This window comes from Lissotriton helveticus, chromosome 5_1 (genome assembly GCF_964261635.1).
Source record: "Lissotriton helveticus chromosome 5_1, aLisHel1.1, whole genome shotgun sequence".
Taxonomy (NCBI): Eukaryota; Metazoa; Chordata; class Amphibia; order Caudata; family Salamandridae; genus Lissotriton; species Lissotriton helveticus.
In genome coordinates, this window is record NC_136065.1 from 926,994,112 (window position 1) to 927,016,516 (window position 22,405).

Below are 22,405 nucleotides of genomic sequence, written 5' to 3' on the forward strand. Positions count from 1 at the left end.
ACTGCGATAGTTTGGAGATCAAGCGTTGTAAACCGATGGGGGTTTTTGAAAGGAGCACTATGTCGTCTGCGTATTGGAGACTTGTTATAGGCGAGTGGGCCAGTTTTGGTGGGTCTCCCTGGATGGTGCTTAGGTCACTTTCTAGGTCTGCGGTATAGATGTTAAAGAGGCTGGGGGCCAGAACGCAGCCTTGCTTTAAGCCGTTGGTTGTCTGGAATTTCCTTGTCAGGCGTCGCCCATCTCCTTTTTTCACTTGGACCCAAGTGTCGGTATAGAGCTCGATTATTGCTCCCAGCAACTTTGGCGGCATGCCCCAGGCTTTCATTTTGGCCCAAAGATTAAATCTAGGCACTTTATCAAAGGCCACTTTTAGGTCCAGGAAACAAGTGTACAGCGGGGAGGAGGTATTGATAGCTTTGTTAGCGAGGAGGGTTAACGCAGATAGATTAGTCAAGGTGCCCAGTCCTGGCCGAAAGCCTGTTTGTGTCCGGGGAATTATCCCTGTACTGCTCACCCAGGATTCCAGTTCTACCAACAAGTTGGAAGCGTAGATCTTAGCCTCCACGTCTATTAAGGCTATAAGCCTGTAGTTGTTAGGATCTGAGCGGGACCCAGATTTATAGATAGGATGCAGAATGCTGCCTCTCCATGATTCGGGAATGCTTCCGGTATTTAGAATCTGACCGAATAAAGGTGTTAGTTGGCTGGCCCAAAACGCTGGGTCTTTCCTAAATAAGGCGTTGGGAAGACCGTTTGGACCGGGTGCTCCGTCTGCTCTCAATGATTTAATAGTGTTCCAGACTTGCTTTGGTGAGAACAGTTCCATGTCTCCTGTAGTCTTTGATGTCGGTGAATTCCCGGTGGTTTTTGGAACTGGCATTTTGCTCGGGCTGGACCGGGGAAGCTCCTCAAGATGCTCGGTGTTATTGTCCGTAAATGAATTGTACGGGGAGTTGTACAATAGGTCGATGTGACTACTCCAGAGCTGGTCCGTCATGTCTGAGTTAAACTGGCGATGTTTGCCATTTAGCATAAAGTTTATTTTTGCCCAAAAATCTTTCGAATTCTGCAATTTGCTTGCATGGAGTATGGAACACGCCAGTTTTTCCCTGTGCAATCGCTTCGCCAGATTAATCTCTCTTTTTAGTTCTTTTTTTAGAGATTCGATTGTATTCAGGGTGGGTTGTGAGAGCTGGGGATCTTTTTTGCGTTCGGTCCTGAGGAAAGCATTTATTTGCCTTTTTAGTTGGCGCAGTTTCGGTGTGTACCATTCCCCACCTCTTTTTCTTATGGGTTGGCGTCCTCTATTGTTGGATTGATGTTTCTTATTGATCTCCATTACGAAGTTTTCCCACCTTTTGACTATGTCTCTCGATGTTTCAGATAGTTGGAAAATTTCGTGGCATGATGCCATTAAGATAGAGAGATTTCCTTCGTTCCAGTTTAACCGTTTTAAATTAAAGATTTGTGTATTCAAGGACAATGGCGCAGCCTTCTCTGACTTTGTAGGTTGAATGGTCAGGATGAGGGTCTGTGGAAAGTGATCGCTTTCTACGCGTTCCTGAATCCGGAAATTGCTTATGTGATGGAATAAGTCGGGGTCAACCAGGGTGTAATCTAAGGTAGAGCCTGAGTTCTTAGAGACCCTCGTTAGGGCGGCTGGTCTGTCCAGATGGCCTCTCCCATTTAGGGTGTACAGATGAAGAGCTTCCAATTCAGAGGCACATTTCCTTCCCAATGCACTTTGTCTGCATAGATTGCCCTGCCGTGGCTCGATATGAGCGGGGAGGGTTCCCTCCTGTCCGCGAGTTAGGTTCAGATTAAAATCTCCCGTTATGATCATGTTTTCGCTTGGGTAGGTTGATTTCAGTGTCTTGATTGTGGTGACTAGTTGTTTTATCCTGTTCCCTTTGTGTTTTCCGCTGGGGTGCAAGTAGAGATTCATGATCAGGAGGCCCAGGTTGGGGGAAACTTCCACCTTGATACATTGCATCCATGTTGAGTCTAAGTCGATGCAAGTTGGTGACCAGGTGAAGTCTGTTGAAATGAAGATGGATAGGCCCCCTTTGGCCCTACCGGAGCGTCCCTCCTTCTGGGCTGGGACAAAGAATTCTTTGTATCCCACTAAAGGCGAGTTTTTGGTCTGCCATGTTTCTTGGAACAGTAGTATTTTAAATTGGGTTATGAACTCAATAAAGTCGTCTTCCTCTATCTTTGTGTTTAAGCCATTGATGTTCCATGAGCAGATCATGCAACCCTGCTTTTCCCCCATCGTTGATCTACTGTTAGTTCAAGCTGCGTTCCTGTGGGATTGAGCCCGAGTAGCGAGTTGGGGCCTTTCGGGCGTGTCTGCCTCTTGGTTGCTGCATTTCCGCTTCGGTACTGCTTCTTAGATCTGCCCCTTTGGCGTTTTTTAAAAGGCTTAATTTTGGGGTTTGTTTCCGCAGCGGGCTGGGGTATCGTGCAGGCCACACTTTTTTTAGTTCAATGCCCCATGCGGCGAAGACCTCCCTATAAGACAAGATTTGATCTGCGCTGGTATGGTTGGTCCAAGTTGTGATCGCCCGGCCCAGAAGCAGTGCCATTCCCCCACTGGGCCATCACTTTCAGGCCATGGCAGGTGTGGGAAGGGTGGGAGTATGCAGGGGCCTTGCAGGGGGCCACTCTCACCTAAGCGCCCCTGGAGGAGCAGCATCAGCCCAGTGCTTTTCTTAACCCCCCTCCCCTGTCAGTTTATATCCTATGGCCATAATGGAATGGGGAGGGGGTTAGTAAAAGAAGTGGCCTGGTTGGGGCCAGGTATCGTCACCTCGGTTCCAGTGTTTTTCAGGCCTTGATGGAGGAGTATTTGCATAGGCCTCGATGTGAGGTCACTTTAACCAGAGGAAAAAAACACATGGGATGAAGGGGCACATGCATCAAGGTAAATTGCATTCGCAAACGGTGCGAATCGCAAAATTCGGCCGTCTGCGAATGCAATTTCCTTTTTTGGGATGCATCATGTTTTTTTATTTTTACGCAATTTAAGGAATCGCAATTATGTTGCGATTTCTTAAATTGCGATTGCATTTAAGAAATCCCAATTTGCGATTTTCTAAATGCAATGCATCACACTTTAGAAATTGCAAATTCGCAAATAGGGAGAGGTAAATTACCATGAAGTTCACCTTCATGGTAATTTGCGAAAACCTTGAGAAATGCATAAAAGTGCATTTTTCAAAGTTTCATTTTACACACAGCATGTGTGTGTGAAAAATGTTCTTAAAGGTAAATTTCAGGGGTGCAGGGGGGGTCCTTTGGACCCCCCCCTGCACACTTGAAATAGCATTCTCATTTTGCGATTCCTTAATTGCGAATCGCAAAATGAGAATGCCTTCACATTCATTCCTATGGGCCTCTAGGCCCATAGGAATCAATGGGAAGGGATTCCTTAATTGCGATTCCCAAATTGTGAATCGCAATTAAGGAAAATTAAGAAATCGCAAAAAAAATTGCGATTTCTTGATGCATTTCCGTTTGCAATTTCTTAATTGCGATTCCTTAATTTTCGCAATTAAGAAATCGCAAATGGGAACAATGATGCATGTGGCCGGAAGTGTTATGGACTCAGCTGCTGACATTAGACTTGGGGAAGTACTTTTGAGTTCTGGCGTCAGCTCAACATCTAGTGATTCTGGGCAAATCACTTAATCTACCTTGAATAAAAATGATTTTGATTTTGTGCAATGTAGCTGGTGCTCATGTTAAACGCCTTTGAATCACGTTCACGTTATATAAAGCTACAAAAAAAATACTAACCATTTAGGAATGTGGGTCACTTGTTTGGGGAGAGTGCCCGGGCCTATTTTTGATCCCAATGGGACCCTTACAATTGTACTGCTAAATAAAAAAATGTGTGAAATAAAAGTGAAATTCAAAGTGTATACCCAGCACTAAGATGTCGGTGTTTGCAGAATCTGCCGATCGACAATCATAACAGAGTCATGACGACGTTCAGATGAATAAATATGCACAGAGAGTATTTTCGAGGCTGCGCCTCCGACTGATTGTAGTTGACTTCCACTCGCTTCTTAATCACTATGGGAACTCGCCGACACTGCGCAGTGCTAACAGTGTAGGCATAAAAGAAGTATGAGGCACAGTCTAGTCCCCAAATTAACACTGCAATCATGCTGATGCACGGAGGTCAGGGTTTTAAGTGGGCCGGGTCTCACCGGTGCTGAGCACCGGCAGTTTTTTAAAGGGGACCTCGAAACGGGTCTCTATCAGGCTCTGTCTTGTGCCCTGGCACAGGCGGTCCGTTTTTTCCCCCAGACTGCAGTGACCGCAGGCACATCGATGTGCACATGCTTTTGCACTAGTGGAGAAGTTACGGCATGCCAGGTGAGCGTTGTAGGGAAAGGGAAATCCTTTAAAGAGAGTCATTTTCTCTCCGGATTTCCCTTTTTCTTTTTAAACTTAGGAACAGCAACATTGTCGTGGTGTCACCAGGGCTTTAAGTGGAAGCTTTTTCAATATTATATACAAGCCATAGTTGCTGCTTATTTATCTTATGCAGCTAACAACCATTGACAAAGCCAATAGTCTTCTAGGTATGATGTTACTTGCTGTATCATATATCTGGATGCAACGACAGAAACAGCAAAATACAAGTTGGGCGGCACACTATGCTAAGCACAGATTTTGAGCTTACCTATTCTTAAGTCGCGCTCTTAATTACATTGGCCACACCCCTTTGAGAGTCCCCCCAGTTTTTTCATCCCACTTAAAGCCCTGACTGAGGTGGCATCCATACTAGAATGGCGATACCATCTATTTAGACAAACCGTGACACATGGAAAATTGCAAAAAAATGCAGTACTTTTTAAAAACGTTTTGTCAAGACAGAGTTAACAGTTGGATATGTATATGGCCTTTTATAATTTTTCACAAACATCAAAATGGTAGGCTATTCAAACAAGATACTGTGGATTTAACGCGTTGGGGTCTCCTACCTTTTCTGTAAGAAGAACTACTTTTGTTCAATGAAAATCATTCAGAGCTACTAATATTAGTGTTGTAATAGCGACCACATCAGACAGGAATACCTTAGTGGCCACCATATCCAGATTTACCAGCAGTGAACACCGCAGTGCATCAGGAGGGCTGCCAGCAGTAAAGTAAAAATGGCTTTGTCAATTTTAAATGCCTGTACATATTTATTTATTAATTTATTTATTTATATAGCGCGAACATGACCCAAGAGCGTATCAGAGCACTTTACAGAAGATCAAGGCCAAAAGAGAGGGACACAAGTAGGTCCAAACAACATTCTGAATGTGCAAAATAAACGAGTACACAAGAGTATCAAAATATCAGAGTAATACATAAGAGCCACAGCTGCAATGCCCTGGGCATCAAGGTCATACTGTCAGTAATAAGTCTTCCAATTGCCACTTAATTTATCATTCAAATACCAGCTTTAAATATATTTAGCAAATTCCTCCATTTGTCTCCAAACATCAGCTGATAAGTTCTAAAAATAGATACATTTTCGTCTGAAATACACACGTTTTAATTTTTGTTTACATGTATTAATTTAACCAAGCAAAATGTCCAAATTGTATAGGTTGGACTGCACACAGGAGAGCTACTTAAATCTCACGAGCTACTCGTTGGAGAAGACTAAAAGACAACATTATGTCAAGGTAGGACAGGCCTTTTTCGGGTAGGCTGGAGGCCCTTGAGGTCTATGAGGTCACTTTCCTCAACTCCCCAAGGTTCATTGCGGCAGGCACAGGGAGGCTTCAAGTGAGAAAGAAAGAGAAAGAGCAGAAGGGGGAGATAGAGAGAAAGTGATCACAGAGGAGGAGAGAGGATGAATGGTTGGAAGGAAAGAGAGAGATTGTGCCAGGCCAATAAAGGGAGCGAATTGGTTTGAATAGTTGAGCCAGGGCTGATGTGGCATCCCAGTCCACCCCTGACCACAATGCCACTGCTTTCCTCCAGCAATGTTGCAAGACAATGGTGCACACGTACTGAAATGCTATGGATGGATATGATTAGGAGATATAGAGAGGGAAAATGAAATAGGGAACAGGCACAAGTTAGATTTTGTTAGAACATTTACAAATAAAAAAAATATAGGAGAGATTTCCCTGCCCAAGTGAGCTACTTTTTAGGCAGATCTTGTGCACACGTGAGCAAGCAAAATGCCCCTCTTTATATGAATATACGTGTGTATTTTTGATTTATGATTTGTTTTACAAGAGGCTGGGGAAAAAGCTAAAGCTGTCTCTAGGCCAGGCATGAAAAGCAGTGTTACAAACATATCAGTAATATAAAGTTAATCATTCTTAACATATCTGTTCGACTCTTTCCAACACCGTCCTACCAATCAGAAGCAGCTTATTTATGTACTACATGCAATGATGCAATCTTATTTGATATAAATGAAACAGTACCTTGAATATTTTCGTATAACCGATGACAATGCTTAAACCAGGTATTAGGAAATCCAAAACGACAAACAATACATCCCAAACGAATTCAGCTGCAACCGAAGGCCAAATCATGGTGCAAATTTGAAAATCCTATTGAAAAAGAAAAAGAAATGTCACAAAAAAAGGCCACACTCGTTCTCAACAGGCAATTTGAATTATTATGCCCATTATCGCAGTGACGACCCATCAAAGAAGTGGTTGGTCTGACAAACACAGCAAGAGATCAGTGGTTGGTGGACAAACCGGAAGTTGTGGTATTTCATTTTCAAACTAAACGTGAGCCATTCAGCATGTGATTCTAGCGGAAAATTCTGTAAAGTAGGTCACTCGCAAAAACAAGCATTGACAAATGCAATACGACTCGCTTTTTATTCATACATTTTAGTTTTTTTTCATGAATTCCTGCTTTGAGTTTTCTTGTCCTATGGTTCTGTGTGGCAAGCACAGTAGTCTACTTGCACTGAACATTATAATAGTTTGATTTGGGTGTTTATTATGTAAGAATAATATTTCAAATACTTTGTGAAGGGTCCAAACTGACTGGTACAGCTGTGCACTCCCTACCACCCTAATGCCAGGTAAAGAAGCATAGCTAGAAGCAAGGTATAAAGACTATGGCACAAATTTTAATGACCAGAAAAGGGAAAGCAACTTAGAAATTGTTAAGGCCACAGCTGAACCTCCATCAGAAAAAGTTATGATCTGCCAGCCGACCCAGCAGTCACCCTCCCCACACCCTCCAGAGTATAGTTTTGTTCCCAGTGCATAAAACTGGTTAAAGAGGACATAAAGTAAAAAAAAAGTTACACTTGCAGGCTTGCTTTAACTCTCCTGAGTGTAACCTGGTGATCACATGCTACTCCCGGAGGCCCTTCCTGTCCTTCCCCATACCCAGCTACAGGTAAGTAAGAAATGTTGCTGAGGCTTTGAGGTTGTGACGTGTCAGGAGGAGAGAGGGCCCCGCTGGAGCTGTGTGCCCACCACTGATGGACCACCAGAAGGTTACGTACCCTGACTCCTTAGACGGTGAAGACATGTCAGGAACAGAAGAGCTACATTTAAGGTCAAGGTGTTTGAGTGCCCTGACATATGATGACATAGCACTTTCTGGATAACACAGGGTTGGGCAAAAAGCTAGTCAATGAATTGCACTTGTTCAATATCAGGTTAATCAATGCCAGGTAGACTTTTTATAAATTAATGAAAGTGTGTGTCGATGTGTTTGTGTATGTGTCTGTCTGTGTCTGTGTGTTCTTTGGAGCCTGCAAATGTCCCTAGATGTGTGTGGCACAAGAGCCTTAGGGGTTTACTGCCAGCTCAAACTACAGCCTATATTTACATAAGCATTCTAAAAAATAAAAAAAAGCGTGTTACTGGGTCATTGTGGACATTTAATGGGCCTGTCTACTGGGCATTGTGAGAACAAGCAATGTGTGCTTACTGAGGCCCTGTGAAACCTGAAAAAATATCTTTATCTGAGGTAGAATACAAAAAATAGAAATGTAAGTGTCCTGAATCACTGTGGACACTAAGGAGGTGGGCTGAGGACTGCTGTGCCCTTCGGGCAATAACGTGTTGATCTGGGTCAATTATGGAGTAATGCGCTATGATTCTTGGGGTAGGATATGTGGAGGGTGGGGCTTCTCGCACCAGCAGCTTGGGGAAATTACAGAGTGTGTTGACATTGGATCTATAGTTGTGCTTATGACAGAGGACAGTTCTGGTCTGCCATTTAACCTATCATGTATCAATGTGGGAAACAGACGTGCACCAGATATGGAATACATAGCAGCGGTGTTTGCTTACCCTCACACAGAGGTACGTTGAGCACAGCAGCAGCAGTGCAAGATTCACAAATGCAGCTCAGCAGCAATAACAGGTTAGCTGTTGACATGAAAGCCAAAGATACACAAAGAAGAGACAGAATCAAGCAGCGGGATCAAGGGCCTGCAGCTTGGGGCTCACAAGGTGCTGTAGGAGAGGAAGTACCATCATATCAGAGCACTGTGGGTGATTCCAGTAGCTCTCAAGTGATCACATACAAAAAAAAACCACCAAAAAAACCACACACACAACAACCCTCCTGAGCGCAGGCTACAGATGGCTAGGGCCCTCAGTTGCGCTTCCTGAACAGCCAAGCCCATGGCCATGCTTTGTACTTTCTTTGTGTCTCCATTCAAAGAGCCCCGAAGCAGTGGAATGTTACAGGCACTTATTTACAGAAACGGAGACAGATATTATTAAGTCAAGTTGCCCACCTCAAAATGAACAACCACCAATTAGCCATGCATTAGACACATTAGAACATAAGATGAGAGGTAACAGAACCCAAAATGTAACAGACAACAATTATCTGGGAAACTCTTGTTGCTGAACATGGCAAATAACTAGGATACGCTCTGTTCTATGATACTTGTTTTTTTGATAATCAACTTTATTAGTTTTAGAAGAACAAAGAAAATTCATTGGTTGCAGTTCAATAAGCATTAAAGGGAACATGACAGGGTTGATTGATGACAAAAATCGGGTTAGTCCAGAGGCATCTAACACAGCAGTCCCTACGATGGTTACAGTATGACATAGATTAGAAGGAAGACAGATCATCATGTTGGCAGCATGTTAAACCATTTACCCCACACGTTGTTGAATAAGTCAGTACATACCCGAGCTTCAAATAGGGCCTCCTCCTGGATCCCACACCAGTCCACTCCCCTCCTCCATCTCGGCACAGTAGGTGCCTTAGCCTGTGACCAATGCGCTGCTATGTCCCTCTTGGCCACTGCCACAGCCGTCCCCAAGAGGCGCTTGTCTACCCTAGAGCCATCCAGGCCCGCAAAGACCCCCAGCAACATACGCAATGGGTCGTGTGGAAAGTCCCATCCCAAGGCCTGCGTATGCTCAAGCTCCACCCCCCTCCAAAATGGCGCCGGCAGCGTACAACACCACACCATGTGATAGAAATCGGCAGGGTCTGAGGTACATCGCGGGCATGCTCGAGAGGGCCTCAACCGGGCCTGGAATAGACGTGCCGGGGTGAGGTATGCCGCATGGAGGTAGTATAGTTGGACCAGGCGCATTTTGGAGGACGTGGTCAAGGTTCTGGGCACCATGAGGGCATCCCTCCAGTCTGCCTCTTTTAGGGGGCCCAACCAACCCTCCCAGCGGGCCCTGAGCCAATCTAGGGACGCAGGACCATTATTCACCAGGGAGCGATATATGCGGGTCACTCCCCCTCTGCCCAGGTTCCCCATCATCGCCTGGGCCTCCAATGGGCTGAACTCTGGAAGGGAGACAGAAGGCGAGACATGCGCGTAAAGGACATGTCTTAGTTGCAAGTACCGATAGAGTTGGGAGTGAGGAAGAGTGTGGCTCTGCTGCAGGTCTGCAAAGGAACGGATGTGGTCCCCTACCCAGACATCTCCGAGCACTGAAACTCCAATGAGGTCCCACTTGCGGAACCCCTGCCGGGATCAAGACCTCCCGCATCCAGGACCCATGCCAGAGTGGCGTCTGTCGAGTGAGCTTCCTGGCTCACCCCACGTGCCGTAAGGCTGTGCGCCAGGCCAGAAGCACCGTCCTGGTGACCGGGGCCATCGCCTGTGGCACTGAACTACCATACAGAAGTGCCTGGACCTGTGCAAACTCCAACGCAGTGAGTTCCACACGATAGGCAGGGTCGGACCAGCCGCCCGCATACCAATCGTGGAGGACGATAAGTTTCGTGGCCAGGTAGTAGAGGTGAAGATTGGTCACCCCATACTCCTGTCAAATGGGGGGAATGCGACAGTGTGCCAGGGATATGCGTGGTCTCCCGCCTCCCCAGAGAAACCGGGTGAGGACGCCGTCAAGCTCGCGAAACCAACTACCAGGAAGGTGGACCGTGATGTTCTGCAGTATGTAGAGGAAACAGGGGAGGACCATCATTTTGAAGAGCCCACTTCTGCCCAAGGGGTTCAGGGGAAGGGTCTGCCACTTCTTGAGGTCCTCCTTCATCCTGACGACCAAGGGCGTGAGGTTCAGAGCCCACTCAAGCTCCGGTAGAAGAGCTACCCAGACGCCAAGGTATTTGACCGAGTGCCTCCGAAGGGGGATGACCGACTGCCAGTCGTAGCAATCTCTGAAGGGATGCAGTGGGACCAGAGTGGACTTCGCCACGTTTAGACGAAGTCCAGAGACACTCTCGAAATCCGAGAGGACCTTCAAGCACCTGGGGCCAGAACTTCGGGGTCCGCCAGATAGAGCAGCACGTCGTCCGCATATCGGGCTATCTTGTCCACTTGGCTCGAGTCCCAGGCCCAGCCCCGAATAAGTGGGTTCTGTCGGATGAGCACCACCAGGGGCTCCATTGCCAACGCGAACAGGAGTGGTGAGAGAGGGCACCCCTGACGCGTACCCCTTCGGATCGGGAAGGCCTCGGAGAGCTCTCCGTTAATAAGTGCACGGGCTTGGGGATAGGTGTAGAGAACTTTGATGAGATGGCGAAACAATGGACCGAGACCCATCCTGTCCAGCACATCTTGCAGGTAGTCCCTATTCACCGTGTCGAAGGCCTTTTCAAATCCAGCCACAATAAATCCAGAGATGGGTTACTATTGGTTTGCATAAGATGGGACTCTGCCTATAGTGGCTCAGTGGGCAAAAAAATGAAAACTTGAAATGATGCCCATAGCGACTGCCTGTGGTTTAGACTATTGTAGTCACAATCCATCCATATCTGTGACTGTGATTATTATGGTAGGGGATGCCCTTTCATGCATCCTCCTTCTTCCAAATCACAGTATGTTGCAAAGTGCATATGGCAAGGAGGAAAATATTTCTGACTTGCAATTTGATATATTGTGACTTGTAGCTTTGCAGTTGGAAACCCTGTGGTTTTGCAACTGCAAGGCGATAAGCGCATCAGGCAAAAAGTGTGTGTAAGACCTATGGTCAAGTGTGCTTTCAAATTAGTAGCCATATTTTCAATTCAATTGTAAAGAACATGCATAGGAACTACCATACATACATGTCGAACTGTAAAGTTTAAAAGGTAAAACAAACATTATTCCTGAATCTTTTTGACACTATGTGCAGTTTGATTGCATATTAGCAAAATCTGACTTTTTAAAGCATTGTTCATCTTAAACCTGAATCTTTTTGCACTTTTTGTCACAGCCTACCTTATACTGTGTGCAATGATGCAACTTTAAAGAGATAATGTATGAAGTTGAAAATATATATTTCCCATGTTATGTTAAGAAATTTTTAAGCGCGACAGCTGCCCCAGCAAAGAGGCGTCCCGGCGCTACCAGATCAAGAGACAAAAACAGAGGCTAGCCAGAAATTAACAGGAGAAAACTATCATGATGGAAACAGAAAGGTTTTAATGGCCTTCCGAAAGACCAACATGTTCTCCATGCCACGAATGTGGATCGGCAGGGAGTTCCACAGTTTGGCTGCCAAAACCCGAAAAGAGCGGCCACCCATGCGGCATAGTTTGATACGTGGCACGTTCACCAGATATTGGCCCAGCGAGCACAAGCTGCGCCGCGGAACATACCAGGTCAACAAAGGGCGTAGTAAGGCCGGACTCTCGGTTTTTAGAATCTTAAACGCCGTAACCAGAGCTTTGAACTGAATCCGAGATGCAATCGGGAGCCAATGTAGTTTTTCCATTGTTGCTCTGACCGGGTACCAGCGAGGGAGACCGATCAGGGTTCTCACAGCCATGTTTTGAACCCTTTGGAGTCGCAGGATCTCAGCTTTATTAGCGCCCAGGAGCAACACGCTAGCGTAGTCCAAACGTGAGGTGACCATGGCTTGTATGATGAGCTGACGTACCGTTGGTTCAAAATATTTCAGGATGGGTTTGAAGCCTCTCATCAGGCCATGAACACGCCATATGGCAATAAGGCTTTTTTTTCTAGGGACTACAGGCTCGAGCAGAATTCAACGGTAAGCATTTTTGAATGAACATTTTTTACCTTCAATAATGATGGACTGTATTGTAAAGCAAATGGCACATTGTAAATGACAAATCGGCCAGATTCAGAAAGTTATTGGTGGTTACAAAGCCAGCCACTGGCAACCACTTGGGACGCGTCCTTATGCATCGTTTTTCGCCCATCATGTCACCTCAGTTTGGACCCAGTCTTATGCAAATAAGTCTTGACCCTGCTCCAATGGGAACAGCCCTCCCCGAACTGCCAAGCCAGATCCTCACCGAACCAGAATACAAGCAAGGTAGGACCAATTTCACCCTTATTATTGGCTCTTCGCCTTGAATTAATCTCAGTCGCTGGTGTGCCCAGACGTGGATCTCGATCTCAGTGTGCCACTGGAATCATGTGCTATGATTTATTCTCTTAAGCATAGAACTGGGCTCAGGTATCCATCAGTCAATATACCTATTTGTCCTTGTCCAGCAAATGCTCCTTTACGAAAATGGCAATCTGCAGCAGCCACCATCATAAAACAAGCAGCAGAGGACTCGCTTATTAGGCAGACAAAAGCATGGAGTTGGTTGGCAGGGTGGCTCTACATATTCACATGGAAGGGAGGCAGCAGGTAAAAAGTGCCGTGTCTTTGCAGCCGCAGTGTGGACACACCTCACCTGTGAAATACTGTCACCAGGGCGACCAAAGGGTTGTCATTACACTTTGGAAGAAATGCTTTACTTTTGTGACCATGCTTGGGTGAGACGCTCCTTGTTTGTTTTGCTTGTTTAGAGAGGAGTTCACCCCCCCCCCCCCCGCACACACACACACACACATTAAACAGGTTGTGTGCAGGTAGTGCCAGCAACAGTACAAAAGCCTTAGACATTGTTTGATAAAATCTGTAAATATTAAAAGGTTCTGCCAGTAATATGTTAATGCGAAATGCTGTGGTAGATTCCGAAGACGCATAAACATCGATTCACATCCTGGTCATATGTTTATAGAGCGATTTGAAAGGGATATTCAGTTGGGCAATGCGAGCGTAAACAAGGTTCTCGAAAGGACGGCACGAGGTGAGGCCGAGGTGGGGGGAGGGGCCGAGGTGGATGGAGGGATTCCGAGAAAGAGAATGGTCAGCTCGTGGAGTGGCCACACAGAAGGCTGGGGGGGCGGGCGATGACGTATGAGGACACTGGGCACACAGGAGCTTCAGTACTTCGGTATTAACAAACGCGTGGTTGTACTCACCACAATACCTCATTGGGTGGAGGTATTTCACTCTTTTTGTGGAGGCAATATGGAGGACGCAGCAAGGGTGGGCCGAATCTTCGACTCATAGAGTGAAGAAGCAGCAGGACGCCAGTCAGTATAATTGAGGCGCTATGAGTCGAGTTAAAAATCTCAGCTCCTGGCGTGAGTAGGAACATGCCAGTTAACGCCACACCCCTGTTACCACGCTAGCTCTGACAGCAGCCTGCAGGGGTCTGGGAAGGGCATACCCTCCCGCTCAGAACCTCCACGGCCAAAGTCTGCACATTCAATGGTACCCACGGCGACTACATTCCCCAATCTCTGTCGTGCAAGGCCACATGTGTTGTGTCACACCTAATCAGTTGATTGCTCCTCATCTCTCACGATGACAACCTTCTGCAGCATGCTGCAAAGGTGTGCCAGAAGTGCAGAGACGTTATGCGAATGTGTGTGGTAAAAGTGTGCACCTAGCTAGCCTAAAAATGTAAAAACAAGTATGTGAGGATAAGTGGTCGCAGTACATTAAAAAAGTATGGGGCTGTAATTCTAAATGCAATGGGGCAGAGTCAGTGAGAATGTGGTGGGGCCAAACGCATGGCTAAAAAGAACAAAATATTCTGTAACTATTTTGTTGGTCTTTCACGTCCCGCTAATTGCATATGGAAATGTGCACACACCTTGAATGAAAAACAAACCAAAGTTGAACTAATCGGTGGGATATTGTCTTCTTTACGTTATGAAATCTTCATTGGCTATTGTGACCACTGCAGATGTCTGTGTGCGACCAGACAACCACATAATTGAATCCTGGTTGGTATGGTGTTGAATGGTTGCTGTGCATTTTTAGTGCTAGGAGGTCCCACCCTGTGACAGAAAGCACTGGGGCAGATTTATGTTAACTGGCGCATCCCCAGGGATGCGCCAGTTAATGTGCGCCACAGTGCGCCACAGCTCCGCCACAGCTCCGCCACCTATGGTGCGCCGCATTTACAATGCGGCGCACCATGGTGCAAGGCAGGGAAGATGCGTGACGCATCTTCCGGCGTACGGGCGGCGCATTGCTGGAGTCATGTCGCAAGTGCGACATGACTCCTGCAATGCACAGGGGCCACCCCTACAATGCATGGTGCGTCACCCTTTCGCCTGCTTCAAGCAGGCGTAAGGAATTGACGTAGAAAGTGACTGAGTGAAATCTCATAGATTTCACTCAGCCACTTTTAGGAGGCGTTCCTGTGCAGGAACGCCCCCCCCTGCGCAGGAACGCCCCCCCCCCCCTGCGCAGGAACGCCTCCTTATGGTGCAGGGCTTTCCAACGTGACGCATCTCCTAGATGCGTCACGTTGTAAATAGGGCGCATTGTTTGCGCCGCCGTTGCGTCAAATTAAGTGACGCAATTGCGGCGCAAAGGCCTCATAAATCTGCCCCACTGTGTTTATGTAAGTCATTATTTTAAACTGGCTTTTCACACACTATAAGATAGGCGGTCGCAAAATGTGCAAAAAATTTAGGTTTAAGAGTTTAAAAAATGTTATTAAATATAGATTTGAGTACTATGCAATAAGACTTTACATAGTGCAAACATTTTTTATAAATGTCTATTAAAAGAAGGAACTCCAGAACTCGGCTGCTAATATCTTCATGTCATCTCTCAAAAACAATAAATCTTTTTCATCATGACGTTTCAGGTGATTCCCTCAATAAAGTCAATACGGGCTTCAAAGCAGCCTTTACATTTGCAAATGAACTAATTGCACACATTTACATTTCTTCCAGGAAGCAGGCATCCAGGTGAAAAGACTGGTTTCTTCTTTACCCCTGTCCTCCCCTTTGCTCCACAGCATGGGAGACCCTCTCTCTTTCAGCAGAGGCCTCTCAACTGTCTGAATGAACCATTTAGGGAGAGTTGTCTTTTAGCAAAAAGAAGTAGGGGAATTTGCTGAATTTAAACAGTATGAGCACATCATTTCCAAAGATCCCACCTACTTCGACCTCTGGTGATGACTCAAATGTGTAAGTAGCGCAAAGGAAAAGGGGTGAATGGAGGAAATGGAAAATTAAAAAATAGAGCGCAGGATTCAGCCTGCTCAGACCTGGTTCAATAAAAATATGTATAATCAACACCACAATTTATGGGGAAAATGGGTGGTTTTATTAGTTTTGTTCAGTATCTATCTGATGCCACTAGGGGTGTCTAGGTCCAAACATACAATCAATGTTCACCAGTGCCCCAACGACACCCAGTCTATCTACAATTCACCCGAAGCACTGACATTGCCAAGACTTGCCACGCCCACATTCAGCTAATCATCATTTGAACCCCACCAATTCAGAATTCACCCTCATTACCCATGGCTCCAAACATCCCCAGGTCCGAGGCTGGCTCTCTGAGATGAATTTAGAGGGCTTCGCTCCCCATCTCACCCCAAAATATGATGTTTAAACTTCATCCTAGATGCTAACTCATCATTCAATGTTAACATCACTAAGTTGCAAACTGCCTTATTTCACCTTTCGCTCCAACAAAAGAATCAACCCTTACCTCCTGGGATATAAATGTACACCTACTGTCCATTTCCTTGTCTTCTTCCACCTGTATGATGGTGTGACATCCCGGATCATTAACTAAGCGGACAACGAGATATGGACTCACACAAAGTTCATAAACCAAGGCATTGTTAGGTAGAACACAGGAGTATATATTCAAGGGGATAGTGCTATCAGAGCGTCACTTTTAGCGATGTTCTGGGGGCACTATGCCCTTCTCCATATTTACAAAGCGGTGTTAGGCCATTTTTTGTGGCTTAAGACCCCCTTGTAAATATTGCCCCTTTAGACGCATCACTTAACCTGAAAGGGGAGTGCAATGGGTGTTGCTGTGGACGTTCCACCTCTATACCCATTGCTTTTCGATGCTGCCCCAGATTTACAAGGATGTGTAACTCTGAGGCAGACCAAAAACGAACGCCATGCAAGAGCAGGCTTTAGAATGGCGAAAAGAGGAGAAATACTTTTATTTCTACCGGTTTTTGCCTTTTCTATGTGTGCTGAATTCTGCGGCACACATAGAAAGAGCAAAACACCATTTCCTGCAACACAGGCACCCTTGCACTATCTTGCAAGGTTGCCTTCGTTGGCGCTAGGCAGCTAATTTTAGCACCAGCACTAGGGAAAACATAGGGGTGCGCCTTATTCTTGTACTTATGGCATATCCCATCATTTGGAAAATGTCGTGCGGCACTGCCAAATTTAGCGCAGCTCTGAGCTCCCACATTTCATGGTAAAAGTACCCTGCCGTTTCAAAGAAGAACTACCTAGTAGAAGTGGCACAAAGCAGCAAACATTTACTTAGAGAAAGGCAGGTTAAGTTTCTAAGTCACAACAAAATGACATTAAAGTTAAGAAACAAATTACTAGAATGTTCAGTTGGAGACTCCCCCCCCAATGCTCTGCTTGATGAGGTATTTAAGGAGGAGATAAAAGGGTATATTACAGACTACTTTGCTAACAATGCTGTTTCAGTTTCCACCTAGGCCTCTTGGTGCGAGGCATTCAAGGTAGTAATTAGGGGGCAGTGCATGACCCTTCAGGCGGGTTGCTGAAGGCCTTAAGGGGAACGCTAGAGTCTCTAGAGAAGCAGCTTTGGGAGCTTGAACTGAACTTTGAGGAAGAGGCCCAGCGCGAAGTTACGTTTTTAGGCAAATATACACAAGCCAGGCGATACGGGGAGGGTGACAGACCTGGGAGGACCCTAGTGACAATGCTTCTCGTCCCACACTTGTCAGCCTACATCACGGAGATCAGGGAAGATGCTCTATATGTCTCAAGTGGCCCGCAAGACATACTCCACAAATATACCAGTTTTATACCTCATTATATACGTCAACTCACAGCTCGGTTCAGGACACCCTTAAGTCATGCCTTGACTCACTCGAGTTGCTGTGGTTGGGACAGGGGCATAGGGAGTATCTTGATGTTCCCTTTACTGTGGAGGATGTAAAACAAGTGATCAAGAGCCTAACATCGGATAAGGCGCCTGGGACTGATGGATTAACCACTGCTTTTTACAAAGCATATGCCAATGAACTGGCCCGCACCTTAGTACACTCTGTGAGGAGGCTCAATTCTCGGGAATCCTACCACCTTCCATGCGTGAGGCCATAATCATCACTTTGCTTAAGCCTGGAAAACCCGAGGAAGAACTAGATGCATACCGCCCACTGTCATTGATCAACGTGGATGTTAGAATCCTGGCAAAAGTGTCTGTTAATTGATTGCAGCCTCTCCTCCCACTGATCTCCCGCCCAGATCAATCCGGTTTTATCCCTGGGCATTCTACATCTCATAATCTGCGCACCTTTTTCTCTGTCGTGCATTATCTAAATCCGGATTTGAAGGCCATTGCTATTTTTCTGGATGACACAAAGGCGTTTGATTCACTGGAGTGGTCCTATCTGTTTGCAATCCTGGAGAGGTTGGGGTTTAGCCCTCTCTTTTTAAGCCTGGTACGTTTGCTCTACTCTAGGCCACCCGCCAGAGTTACGGTAAATGGAATGCTATCTGATCCGTTCACTATTTCGCGGGGCACAAGACAGGGATGCCAGTTGTCTCCCTTGCTATTCGCTATCGCGATGGAACCATTAGTGGCCCGAATCAGGCAGCACCACACAGCTAAGGGCTTGAGGTTGAGCTTGAGGAGCCTCTTGATCTCATTATATGCTGATGATGTCACCCTATACCTCTGCGACCCAGAGACGAACACGGCTCCTATACTCCGGGAATCAATAAAATGTGGTAGTTTCGCTGGAATTTCGTTAAACTGGTCGAAATCTACAATTTTCCTCTAAATGATGCTACCGCACCCTTTCCCCTCGAATACCCACTAAAATGGGCAGATGGCCTGGTAAAATATCTTGGGATCTGGCTCAGCAGAAACAAGCAAGAAATATGGGATATGAACTTTGGAAGTACAGTGTCATGGCTGGAAGACAAGGTCACCGCATTGGCCGGCCTCCCGCTGTCTCTGGCTGGGAGAACAGCCATTGCAAAAATGGTTATACTGCTGAAACTGCTATACCTTTTTGTTAATATCCCGATTCCCCTCACCCAAACTATTTTCAGCTCTATTTGTTCCTTATTGACTTCCATGGTATGGGCGGGCCGACAAGCGGGGATCTCGTGGGAACTGTTGACACTACCACTGTCCCAGGGCGGGATGGATGCCCCGGACATTCAGCTGTATGCTTTTAGTGCACAAGCACAATTCTTACATTTTTAGACACACCAAACTCCCTTCCAACCGCCCACGGGGGTGGAAATGAACGTTGCGGCTCCTGTCCCTTTGCAAGTGGCATTGCACCAAACCTGTAAGCGTCCTTGTAGAGACATTGACACAGTGGAAACCCTGAGATGAGCATGGGACAAACTACAGGAAAGAGCATGTCATAAGATTTTGTGTGCCCCATCCATTCCCCTTGCTCATAACCAGGTGCTACCCACAATGGGAGAGGGTGCAAGTAGAGCAATAGCACTCCAAATGGGAATACGAACCTTTGGGGACCTCTACCCGGGAGAGGTGTAAAGAGCTCCCCCCAAGCCCGCAGAAGGGCGCGCAGTTTCCTTTTCTGAGTTATTCTTCCATCATAAGCTTAAGGCCACGTGCAGAACACTACATGACTCGTTCCCCAAATCACCTCCTACATTGTTAGCCCTGGAGAATGTGCTGAAGACTGAATCACCCAGCTGACTCATTATGAGAATCTATAATAATATGCAGATCTCTGCCCCCATGGCCGTTCAGGCATGGAACGCTGATTTATCCACTCTACTTTCTGAGGACCAATGGGGGTTCTGTTGCAATCAATTAACGGCACTGTCCCCAACTATAAACTTTGCAGAATACATTTTAAATATTTACATCGGTTCTTTAGGACTCCCTCTCAGCTTTACCGTATGGGGATTAGGGCAGACGACAGCTGTTGGAGATGTGGTTACGCACCAGCCACATTTCTACACATGGCATGGGATTGCCCATGGTTGGTCACATACTGGGCCACAATCTTTGACACCATACACAACATTATTGGTACACCTAGCGACCCAGATCCCCTTTTGGGCTTATTGTGATATGTCAAAAACACACCTAAAGGTACCAGTAAGCTACATGCTATGGTATTGCTGCTAGCCAAGCGGAGGGTTGCAATGAATTGGGGAAGGAGGGGTATCCCCTCTATGAAAGACTGGATTCGAGACGTGACGTTCAGACAAACACAATTGTCCACTTTCTGGGAGCTGATGGCATCGGCCTCCCGGCTAAGAGATATATGGAGTCCTTTGTTGGAATTGGCACGCACACGCCAGCTGGACACCACAGACACCATGGGAACACCTGCAAACCAGTAGTCATACACTTCCATGCCTGGGGGAGACTATTGTATAATCTTCAAACACTTGTGAACATAGTAAAATCGTGTTCATTACTGTATATATGTATGAACCCCATCCTAGGTCAACTGTTGGATGCAGTTACAGTCTTTCTGTTGCTAATGTATATATCAATCATTACCTAGCCATACACTGGAAAATATGCTTTGTTTTCTTTTATTACTGAATGTAAGAACAAAAGGTGTTTTATTATGAAGAGACATGAGGACATCCCTCATACTCAGCTGATGTGTGCAATGGCGAGAAGTAACGAGAAGTAACTGGCTATTGTGTTCTTTTTTATTTTCTTGCAAAATGCCAATAAAGACACTTTAAAAAAAGTTAAGAAACAAATCACTACAGTTCCCCAAATCAATTCAGTAACAAAATGAAAAACATAATGAAAAAAACAAGATCAAAATGATAAAAAAATGAAAGAGCATAAGAAGGTATACCATTTTGAAGTGAGTGCCAAAATAGAAAAATAAAAAAAATACCCACCAGGATCACTGCACATGTAGGAGTCAATATTAGTCCAGGTGCATGGCCCAAAGCTGGAGAGGGAAGTTCATTTTATATCAGAAATGCATAAACATGGTACCTGCAAAATATCCTGCCTCGTACAAGCCATGAGTTCAGGGGCAGGATCAGTTACCTTCCAAGCTGCTACTCTCAAATTATTTAAATTGTCCCAGTGATCATCTAGGGGAAAACCAAGCGCAGATCCAAAGGCAATAGAGACCTCTCTAACCCTGCTTCCTGCTACAGCCAGGGTTCATATCTTTAGCAGCTCAACCACTTTCTCTTGGTCACTCCAAAAGCTCTCAGACAACTGGAGGAACCTTTAGGGTGTTGGCCCACAGTCAGCAGTCAGAAGCAAGCTTGACCACCTTGAACAGCCAGGGCTTTTAGCACAATCCTCAGTTTCCACTGTTCTGCTGGTTCTTCTTTCAAGATACCCCCCCTTCTCTTTTATCTCCCTAAGTCTACACGAGTACTGCTGGACTGAATCTTGTTTAGCACTTTCAACCGTTGGGCACAAGCTGAGTTTGTCTGCCGTCGCATTCGGAAATCCCGTCAGGTGCTGTACCACCAGGAAAATGTCATGGTGCTCCAGCCAAGTCCAGAGGTTCAGAGTCTCATGCCACAGGGTCCATGACCCTCCTCCGCCCCCTTTGTTGCAATACCATATGGCAGTAGTGTAGTTCATGAGCATGTGGACCAGCCTTCCCTTGGGGGATGAAAGGAAAGCATTCAAAGCTAAGATAATAGCTCTCAGCTCCAGAAGATTGATGTGGAGCTGGGACTCTGCTGGAGACCAGAATCCTCTGGTCTCCAGCTTTCCCAGGATGTCACCCCATCCCAAAAGTGATACATGAGTCCACTCTCAGTTCTGGATGGGGAAGGGAGAGGAGTATGCTTCTTACCCAATCGCAATCCCTTAGCATCACTGCAGATCTTTTGCAGCCTACTTTGAAATCTGGACCTGGTTGGAGAGATTCCCTGTGTGCTGTGCCCACTGAGAATTCAGATCCCACTGCAGAGCCTGCATATGCCACCGAGTGTAAAAGTGTGCTGCAACCATTGCCATCACTTTCGTGAACTTCCGAGGGGCACTGGTATGGCTGAAGGAGCGCACAGTAAACAGGAAATGTCCAGTCTCTAGGCTGTAGGGCAGACAGAACGTGAGCCAATGTGAGCATTATACATTTCTCATTCCACAGAAAGGCGCTGAGAGGATCTAGTATGGGACGGAGGCCTCTGACATTTTTTGGCACCAGGAAGTAACAAGAAAAATAACTACACCCTATCTCTTATGCTGGCAGCCTCTCAATGGTTCCTTTGCCCAATAGAGCCTGAACTTCCTCATGGAACAAGGAGAGATGTTTCTCTGTCAAAATGTTTTGAGGGAGGTGGCAAGAGTGGAGGCCTTTTGATGACAGGAAGTGCATAATCCTTCTGCAAAATTTAGAGCACCCACTTGTCACAGGTTATATTGTTCTATTAGGGCTGATGGTGCCAGATCCTGCCTCCAATGGGATGGCTTTGTGGCATGGAGTGCTCACTAAAGCGTCTTAGGGGCTGGCTCAGCCAGAGGGGCAGAAAACTGGACAGTGCACTGAGTATAACCCTGTGCCCTTTCTGGGATCCTCAACCCTGGCTCCAAAAAGGCTGGATAACTGGCTGGGCTAGGGCATAAGGCTGGTACTGCGGACATCTATAGGAGCCTCGAACGCAGCCAAAGGGCAAAAGGACTGTTTCTGTGAGCGGAAAGCAAGAGAAAGCCCTACGGATCTTGCATTGGCTCAGTTTCCCCAAAACGTTCGAGTGCTG

At 46.2% G+C, this 22,405-nt stretch overlaps 1 protein-coding gene across 1 annotated transcript in view; it reads right to left on the reverse strand.

Annotated features, from left to right (window-relative positions):
• FFAR4 (free fatty acid receptor 4) overlaps positions 1 to 22,405 on the reverse strand; it is a 131,906-nt gene that overhangs the window by 48,732 nt on the left and 60,769 nt on the right. Inside the window, exon 2 of the mRNA XM_078643396.1 lies at positions 6,444 to 6,572. Coding sequence (XP_078499522.1) covers positions 6,444 to 6,572 — 129 coding nt within the window. The remainder of the gene's footprint in view (positions 1 to 6,443; positions 6,573 to 22,405) is intronic.